Genomic DNA, 9,761 nt, shown 5'->3' on the forward strand with positions numbered 1-9,761 from the left:
CTAGCTATTACATATATCAGTTCAACATAGTAGCTATCTAAAACCGGAGCTTAATTAAAATCATGACTACATGCAATGAAGAACAACATTATTGAAGCAGTAATATTCCGCTTATTATTGTGAAAACTCACGTTAATTTATTTTCATATAAAGTTAATAGTTGAAGATGATTAAATGATAATTTAATTAAATATGAAAAAATGCAGGAAAATAATAAATTTAGTGAACAATACCGTTATGCATATAGTAATCTCCTTTTTTTATATGTGATTTCTGTTGGAGTGTAGTAATCTCCTTTTTTTATATGCCGTTATACATATAGTAATTTCTTTTTTTTATTTTATTAGATTAATTTTAAAACTTATTGTTTATATTGTTTACGAAAATCATTATCTATCTAATAAAATTGATTAAATATGTATATCAATTATTTAATAATTTTTAACTATCAATTTTACACGTAGACAACCGGTATAAATTTTTATCTCAACCTATTATAAAGACAAGGAATAAAAATACACATACAATTTTTATCAATTATACTATGTGTAAACTAAAATTAGCCACTAAAATTAATCACTAATATAAAATATATATTAAAATATAAATATATATTAAAATTAAGTTAAATTATACGTATATTTATATATAAATCCATTCGTAATTAATTTTAATAACTGATTTTAATATACAAATAGCGTTTTTGAATCTTTATATATCCCCAAAAGAAAAATGAAAGAAAACACAAGTATATGTATTCATACAGAAATTGAATTAATCAATCAAATAAGTTCATACGTGTATCCATCTATTGGTCAAGTTAGTTTCTTTCATTTCTTTCCGGAAACAATACAGTTTATTTAGATGGGTAATGGGTTCAACAACAAAAGTCAACCCGCTAAATTAAAGAAGTCAACAGATATGTCTAAGTTCAATTAATGAACATACATTTATAAAATTACTTACAAATCATAATATACTACACAAAAGTTCTCAGCAGAAAGAACTCAAACTCGAATTAATAAATAATAATATTTGTAAAATAGTGGTTATTTACTCGGACAAAATGTCGTTTATGGGTGGCATCTGACTAAAAAACCTATCAAACTCCTTAAACGACATATCTCTAATCAAAAACTGGTTTACAAAACCATTATTATTATTGTTACCTGCTGATGAAGAAGAATCAGGCACATGAACATGATTATTATTATTATTATTATTATTGTAATAATTCTTCCTTTGATGATGATGATGGTGATCTCTCAGCTTATCATGACGAGGTTTCCCATAATCATCAGAAGAGTCTTTACCAGTTAGCTTCTGAACCACAGATTTGAAGCTTGTAGCATCAGTTTCCACATATTGCGTGTTTATAATCACAACCTTCACCGGACCCTTGTTGCTTCCACCGCCATAACCAGACATTGTTCAACAAAATATAATAATTTAAAATAATAAAAAGAAAAACTAAAAGAAGAAAAACCCAGAAGCTTTCTCTAGCTAGATGATTTTTTTTCCTTCTTCTTTTGGGAGTGAAAAGGGCTTAATTTAATTGGGTTATTGACGTGGGATATTTATATTATTCGATGCATCAAGGTTTGGCTTTTTCCGCGTTTATTAAATTAATTTTTGTGGTTCATGGGTGGTGGGGTTTGGTTTGACGGCTTGAAGTTATATAGATGAAATAAGTTGACCGGTGCTGTTTTTATGTTTTTATGTGAAATTTAATTAATGAGAAAGAAAGTTTCCAATTTTAATAATAAAGCTATGATATTTAAGGTTGATATAGTCAAGCCTCACAATTCGCAATTGCAAGCCAATAATTATAAGCCAGAAGAGCCACTATGCTAATATATATTTACTTCTTGTGATATATGGATCTCCATTTAATAATGTATGACTTTTTTTTATAATATAAACTGCTCAATTTTTTAATGATGGAAGACTCAGATTATTAAGAGAGATTGAATTTAATAAAAGCTAAAAAAAAAAGAAACTTTTATATATGTATAAATAAAGAGAACAAGATCTCTGGAACAACACATACTCCTCTCTTTTCCTTTTTATATATATATATATATGTACATTACAACATATAATATTAGTAAATACATATATGAATCATCTCTGTTATATTGAGATATTAATATTAGAGAATATTAATACTAAAGTTATTTATTTACTTTTCTCTTATCTATTTTATATTTATTTCATCTTTTTTATTTATTTATTTTACAATATGTTATTAGCACGAAATTTTGATCAAAATTTAAGAAGACATAGGTAATAAATTTTTATTATGTCAAAATTTTCTCATCTTAAATTTAGTGTTCTTGATTTATCTAGAAATAACTATTTATTATGAATATTAGATGTCGAAATTCATCTTGATTCAATAGATCTTGAAGATACCATTAAGACTAAAAATAAAGCATCTTAGAAGGATAAAGTCAAAGTCATAATCTTCCTTCGTCGTCATCTTGACGAAGGATTGAAAAATGATATCTCACTAAAAGATTTTGTAAATCTGTGAAAAATTCTTCTTCAAGAAAGGTATAATCATTAAAAGACAGTGGTACTTCCTCAAGTCTGATATGAGTGGACACACTTCGGTCTATAGAATTTTAAATCTATAAATGAATACCATTCAGCAATGTTTCGAATTATCTCACGAATAAAATTATGTGGGAAAAAACAACTGATAATGACATGTTACTTTTTCAAACTTCCATGTCTCGAATATGCTCCTGCAGCAGCAGTGTCGAAAAAAAAATTTTAAAAATATTTGAGCTAATTTCTTCATTTCTTGTTGCTGGAGGTAACAATGAATTACTTTAAAAAAATAATGAAGCGCACCTAGCTGGCGCCGCTCCATTTTCTGAAGTAAATGCAGTAAATTAAAACTTCAAAAGAGGTAAATGGTAAGGTTTTGGTAATAAAAAAAATTATGAAAGAAAGAAAAATTATTTTCATAAGAAGGGATCTTACCAGAAGTGGAATAAAGAAAGAAATAATGGACAAAATAAATCAACAGAAGATAAATATTTCTGTTGTGGTAGAAAGAGCCATTGGTCACGTACTTCTCGTACCCCAAGGCACTTAGTTGATCTTTGTCAAGCATTTTTTAAAAATGATAACAAACGAAAGGAGAAAATTTTTGTTTTAAAGGATGTTGCTGAAAATTACACCATTCATTATGAAGTATATAATTTTTTTAAGGATCGTAAAGGAAATATTAGTCATTTAGTCATGGATAAAAAAAATTAATATTTGAATTTATTAAGTACTTATGTTAATATATAATGTAAGAAACTTCTTGTTAAATTTTATCTCTTATGTATTTAAATTTTAAGTATAATGTATATAAATAATGTTATATTAGAAAAGTTGCCTTCACTTTCTTCTGGGTTATATTATACTAAAATTACTCATCTTGTACTAAAAGAAGAATGTGTTAATATTATTATTATTGGTTCAGACAATGTAATAGAAGGCTCCAGAAGAATTATAATTTTATTTTCTGGAGAAAAAAATTCATAATAAATAATGCACTATTATCTACTAAGTCTCTAAGAAACTTGTTGGGTTTAAAGATATTCGCCGAAATGGATATCATATTGAAACCATGAATGAGAAAAATCATGAGTACTTATATATCACAACTCATGATTTAAATAAAAAGGTTATATTAGAAAAGTTATCCTCACTTTTATCTGTTATATTATACTAAAATCGGTGCTATTGAATCACATGCCATTGTAAACCAGAAATTTCACAACTAGAAAATGGATTAATACAGACAGATTTAGTCTTTATTACAGACGAATTTTTGGTTACCGACAAAATTACCGACGGATTTTATCCCTCTGTAAAAGCCTCGTAGGAAATTATTTACCGACGGATTTTTTTTGTCGGAAAATTACCGACGGATTTTTACCAATTACCGACGGATTTTCCCTCTGTAAATTCTCCATCCATTTCCTGGAGACAACGAACTTTCCGGCAGATTTTTCGTCGGTAATTACAGACGGATTTTTCGATGGATTTTCCATCTGTAATTACAGACAGATTTTTCGGCAAATTTTTTGTCGGTAATTACAGACGGATTTTTCGGCATATTTTCTGTCTGTAATTACAGACAGATTTTTCAACAAATTTTCCGTCTATAATTTGAACCTTGGAAAATCATCCCACACTCTGATTACAGACAGAAAATCCGTCTGTAAATCCGTCAGTAAGGTAAAATAGAATTTTTTATAGATTTTTCCATTGCAAAATAAACTTGTTTTCATACAAAATAAATATAAATTTAATAATACAAATTTTTATTGATGGTACAAATAGAAAAACACTGAAGTGAGTACAAAGCGCTTTCTTTATGATAAGAAGCAATTATTTCCATGCAATAATACAAACTAAATACATTAGATGACAAGTAACTACTAGTGGACTCATCAGGATTCAATATCCCTAATTTATGAATAGCTTCATTCTTTCTTGAGCTTCTTAGTGATGGTGGCAATATACTTGCCTTGGTGGAATGCTTGCTCCAACTCAAGTTTAGTTGGTTGTCTTGATCCATCACCACCAGCATAAGTTCGGGTACCGTATGGACAGCCACCCTTCACTTCATTCATCTCGAACATGCCGCCGCCAAATGTATATCTGATTGAGGCAGTCTATCTCTGCTTCCAATTCAGTAGAGAATTAATTAAGACTAATGAGGCAACAAAATATTTCATATGGGTAGAAATATAACTAGGAACATGTAAATTATAAAGATTCTTGGTCCAACAAAAAAAAGCACTTATCAAGAATCATGCGATTCTTGGTCCATCAAAGTTATTCGCTGCTTCCCACTTTCTGAGCAGAGGATGTCTACCTTAATATATCCGATCTACACTCAGACAACAAATAAGGCAATTATTAGAAAAAATAACTAAAAAGATTAGATCACAGACTTTCACCTAAAGAAAATCCATCAGTTCCCGGAATGATTACCTCCAATGAACTGTCAGGAGAGAACCACCTCAATAGCACACCGAGATGCACTACTGTAGGAAGTAGCTTGAAAAGTAAAAGAGTTGTTACCTGCAGAAATTAACTGAGAAATTATTGATGGGATTATGCATTCATAATAAATTAATAGTAGTATCATTGAATTCAAAGCATTGAAATTGATGGCAGCTTATGATATACTTCACGCTTTTCAGACTTAAATACTTGATCTTGGTAAACTTCAATATTGCAGAATAGATAATTTTTTCCCACATCAAAGCTTGTCTAACATTGACATTCGATTCAAACTTTCTTTTTAATGAAAGAACAATCTCTTTGAAAGACAAAGAAGTTTTTATTGTCCTATCCATTTCTTTGCACCAAGTTTATCAGCTATATGTGTATATTGCCATGTTCACAACATTTCAAAATCTGCAAGACTATAACCCCCAATTATAGATCAGTTACGGATCCCTGTAGCTGTTAATTCAAATATATAAAAATGTTTCGTACCAGACTAAGAGCTGTGGTCCCACGAAGCAGCAAATATAGTTTACCCTGAAATTAATAAAATATCAGAATCTCTATTGGCTGGCAATAATTAAGTATCAATCTATATCATCATTTCTGCCTTTCTGGGTTCAATAGATAAAGCAAAATCACTGTATAATAAGAACATCAGGGATGATTTTTTATTAGAAACCGTTAAACTATCAAAGACTGGATTCATCAGTATAGTCACTATTATTTTAGCACAAACCTCAACTAGATGAAGATTAGAAGCACGACTGAGAAGAGAAAATGACATGAATCAACATGGTTCCAGAGAAAATGAACATGAATCAACATTCCAATGCTGGCTAGGAAAAGAGCAACAAAAAGATTGCGAATAAGTTCAATCTGCAGAGAAAGTGAACATGTCAAATTCCTGCTATAAAATACTTTTTACCACCAAGCATTCCAGTTAAGAAACTAGGTTCATGAAATAATCAACAAATTTATAAATGATAGAAAAATGAGAACCAGATTGTAAACAATGGCTTTCCAGAAGGAATTTCTATAAATATCCCAGTCTTGTGAAGAACATATATATGGAGTACACCTTTTATATATATGCTTTAAGAGAATGGAGTACTGGAAAATTCCTTTAAATACTTATGAATATGAGTCAATAAACAAAGACTGATCAGCATGAGAAGAGTTCACCTCATCAATACCAAAAATACCACCATTGATTGTAAATGTTAAGTTAGGAAAATCATGTAAAAGGCCGTAAAAATATTCATATCTGCATTAGAGAGCATGAAACATCATTGGTGACCCAATATATAATATGATTGCAAAAGTCAATTTCTACTAGAACTTACTTTAGTGGAGGAATATTCCGATTTTCAACTGGGCTAATGCCATTGAGCAATCCCTTCCTTGAGTGAATTATGAAATGCTTAGTGGGAGAGAAAGACGAAACATTGTAAATGAAGTCACCTGAAAAAAAAAAGTATGTTAAATATTTTATTGAATGAATTATAACTAAAATCTAAATACCATCAATAGCAGTGTACAATAGAGATCCATTTAACTTTAGGACAACGGTATTTGAGCATATTTAAGAATACTAGAAATTTGCAAAATAACAGAAATTAAAAGAAGCAATTGCTGAATTGGCAGTTCCAAACTGCTATATGCTATATTATAACTATCACATTATTTGATCCATATACATAATCCCACTTATTGAGAAAAGGTTTTGTTGTTGTCACTGTTGGTCTTGTTCAATTGCGTTATAATGATTAAGAAAATGAGTAGAAAAAATAAAAAATAATATTGATTTCAGATTGGCATAAGTTATCATCATTAACAAATGGGTGAAGAAACAAAAAATAATACTGATTTCAAATTGGCACAAGTGACAAATAAAAGTTTTATAAGTTTGTTCTCTAATCTATTCTCAATTGAAGATGCACAAATCTACTAACGGGTTAGCAACCCAACTTAAAACCCCATTGTTACTATAGCAATCGAATAACAGAGTACACTTTTCATTATAATAACCGCATAAACAGCACAGCCATAAGCCCATAACTATCGATTCACTTTTCAGTTACCATTTTTATACACGAAATCTTATCAATACAGGAATGTACCATACCTTGCTGTATACTATAGGATTCTATCTGGAGTGGAAAGGAAAATGTAGAGTTCTCTGTGCATTGCTTTTGTAGATAATAAACAGGAAGGCCTGAAAAGAAAGCGGATTCAAGAAAATTGGTGTTTTCTGTCTTTGATGCTGATCCCTATTTTGATATTTGCACCAGTATCCAATTTTCACATAGAAAGAACACAAAAATTGAAATCAAAATTAGATTTACACTTAGAAACTGAAACTTTGCCATCAACAAGAGAACATTGTAAATTAAAATAAAAAAATAACTCACCAGCAGATCTGTGGACAAACTAGCCATCACATTAGATGTATTCATAGTAAAGTTACTAGGGATCATATTCCTGTACAAAACTGTCAAAAAGAAGAAACGAACAGGGTTAAGAAATTTAAAATTTTGAACCTCATCTTCCTATTCAAGTAGTACGCAAGAAAAATTGGAACAAGTAACACAATGCAACTGTTTAGAGATTAATTTATAACTAGTAAATCAAATTAATATCACAAAGGCACACGAAAATCAAATCAATATCAATCAACAGCAAAAGCAACCAGCAGCTATATGAACAAACAAACAAGCAAACATCTAATTACCAAGCAATGAAGAAAATCCTGCTCTTGGGGATATTGCCTTCGGTCAAGAACTCGAAATCATATATAGCATAGCGGCACTCATTAGGAGGGAGGCAAGCAGCGAAATCTTTGTAGCCTTGAGCTGGCTCACCAAGCTTCTCCACAATGACTTGCTTTTGATTCTCCTCAATCTTGAAAACTATGAACCTGTGAGTCCTTTTTGTCTTGAGCTCCAAAAACCACAACTTACAGTCATCATGGACCGCCATTCCGGAAGCTGCATTTTCCTGAGAGATTGAAAGGCACACCAAAGCAAAGCAATTATGATCAAGCAGATACCCACACGAATCATTACTCACGCATACTTTAATCTTTTTGCCACTTGAGTAGCTAATAGTTCCTCAACGAAAAACAAAATCAAGTGATTTCGATCTTCACCCCTAATTTGATATACAGTCAACAAATTAGAGGGGAAGATTCCGTGGATGAGATCCCAAAGCATGTTATAAATTTTAGGGTTAGCAAGACTAAAATTAGGAATAGAAATCAATAATCAAATCTAGAAGGGAATGATACAATGATCAGATCGAGGATGTGGAAGAAGCCATAACATTAGCAACACAAACGCAAAGTGCCCAAACCGATGATCAAAATATTTACAAATTTCGAAACTAAAAAATAAATAATAAGGAGCTAGCAAGAAAATTGAAGCACTATGAAAAGAGACAAGAAGTGGAAATAGAGGAGAAACAAAGAGGCCAAACCATACCATGGTTGCGTTCGCGTTGCCTTTGAAACTTGAAGAGAGGGAAGTAAAGGAAGGAGAAGATATAGGAATGGATTTGAAAAGCTAGGGCTTGTGCGAAGATAGCCGCCGCATTGACTGGAGGAGATGATGGTTGTAGCGTTGAGAAGATATGCGAGCTTGAGGGGGCGGTGGTGGTGGAGCTTGAGCTTGCTTTGTTCTGCGAACGAGAAAGAACGAGAGAGATAGGGGTTGTGTTTTTACTGGTTCAGTGTTTAAAAAAGAGGAGAAGAAGGAGAAGGTAGCTGCGGCGGTGAAGGTGGCCGGCGGTGGCGCTGTGGGTTAGGAAAGAAGAAGAAGAAGTTGCCCGTTGAGTCGTTGACGGAGAAGAAGGGTGAGGAATGCTAGGTTTGATTTGTGTACTGTGAATGGAGCTTTGATAAACCCATATTTTATGATATATTTTGTGCTCAATTTAAGTGATTTATTGAATCCTTCACCCACTTATTCATGTGAAATTGCATGGTTTTACTTTCCCTTCCTTATTATGTGATATATGTGAAAAACATATTTCCTATGCTTTAAAAATATTTATTTTAATTACCTTTTATTACCATTCAATGCCGTGATTTGTGTGTTAAGTATTTTCAGATCTCCTAAGGCAGGAATGATTTAAAGGATGGAAAGGAAACATACAAAAATAGAAGGAAAGCACAAAATGGAGTTTTTGAAGAAACTGGCAGCGACGCGAACGCATGGACGACGTGGCCGCATGCCTAGCGCGAAAATGCAGTGACGCAAACGCGTGACTGACGCGGACGCGTGCCTTGAGCAGAACACAAATAACGCGTACGCGTGACCGAAGCGAACGCGTGATAAGGAAAACTTCAGATGACGCGGACGCGTGACAGACGCCATGCACCAGAAAATGCTCCCAGTGATTTCTGAAACCCTTTTTGGCCCAGATCCAAGTCCAGAAAATACAGATTAGAGGTTACAAAGTGGGGGAATGCATCCATTCATAGAGAAGCTTTCGGATCATTCGCTTTTCATAGTTTAGATGTAGTTTTTAGAGAGAGAGGTTCTCTCCTCTCTCTTAGATTTTAAGATTAGGATTCCTCTTAAAGAATTTAGGATTTCAACTCTTCATCGGGTTCAATATTTCTTTTACTTTATATTTCTCTCTTACTTTCAGATACTTTAATGCTTTTCTTTAATTACTTATGTTGCCAAATTGGCTTATGAACTCTCTATGTTTAGATTAATTTTCTCTTATTAATG

At 31.7% G+C, this 9,761-nt stretch overlaps 2 protein-coding genes across 7 annotated transcripts; both read right to left on the minus strand.

The window, feature by feature from the left end:
- LOC107613126 (VQ motif-containing protein 1-like) lies at nucleotides 792–1,547 on the minus strand. The gene has a single exon (XM_016314983.2). It carries the CDS (start codon nucleotides 1,426–1,428, stop codon nucleotides 1,054–1,056), a length of 375 nt encoding a protein of 124 aa, XP_016170469.1. The 5' UTR covers nucleotides 1,429–1,547; the 3' UTR covers nucleotides 792–1,053.
- On the minus strand, nucleotides 4,308–8,916 carry LOC107613127 (actin-depolymerizing factor 3-like). Of its 6 annotated transcripts, none has more exons than XM_021109448.1 (10): nucleotides 8,505–8,916; nucleotides 7,794–8,022; nucleotides 7,437–7,516; nucleotides 7,151–7,295; nucleotides 6,369–6,486; nucleotides 6,208–6,289; nucleotides 5,762–5,901; nucleotides 5,515–5,559; nucleotides 5,005–5,094; nucleotides 4,308–4,900 (listed from the first exon to the last, which is right to left on the minus strand). In XM_021109448.1, exons 1-7 carry the CDS (start codon nucleotides 8,505–8,507, stop codon nucleotides 5,767–5,769), a joined length of 792 nt encoding a protein of 263 aa, XP_020965107.1. In that variant the 5' UTR covers nucleotides 8,508–8,916; the 3' UTR covers nucleotides 4,308–4,900; nucleotides 5,005–5,094; nucleotides 5,515–5,559; nucleotides 5,762–5,766. The 6 variants fall into 6 exon arrangements, 5 of the variants coding, with proteins under 5 accessions (XP_020965107.1, XP_020965108.1, XP_020965109.1 ...); XM_021109449.1 differs by having other exon boundaries at nucleotides 5,762–5,861; nucleotides 8,505–8,915; XM_021109450.1 differs by lacking the exon at nucleotides 6,208–6,289 and having other exon boundaries at nucleotides 5,762–5,857; nucleotides 8,505–8,914.

Source organism: Arachis ipaensis, chromosome B08 (assembly GCF_000816755.2).
Source record: "Arachis ipaensis cultivar K30076 chromosome B08, Araip1.1, whole genome shotgun sequence".
Taxonomy (NCBI): Eukaryota; Viridiplantae; Streptophyta; class Magnoliopsida; order Fabales; family Fabaceae; genus Arachis; species Arachis ipaensis.

Excerpts from the sequence above, each read along its gene's own strand:
- LOC107613126 (XM_016314983.2), bottom strand. The coding sequence starts at position 1,428 with ATGTCTGGTTATGGCGGTGGAAGCAACAAGGGTCCGGTGAAGGTTGTG.
- LOC107613127 (XM_021109448.1), bottom strand. Across the intron at positions 7,296-7,436 it reads GTTTGTCCACAGATCTGCTG|GGATCAGCATCAAAGACAGA; the intron begins GTGAGTTATTTT and ends ATATCAAAATAG. Across the intron at positions 5,902-6,207 it reads GTATTTTTGGTATTGATGAG|ATTGAACTTATTCGCAATCT; the intron begins GTGAACTCTTCT and ends CTTTCTCTGCAG.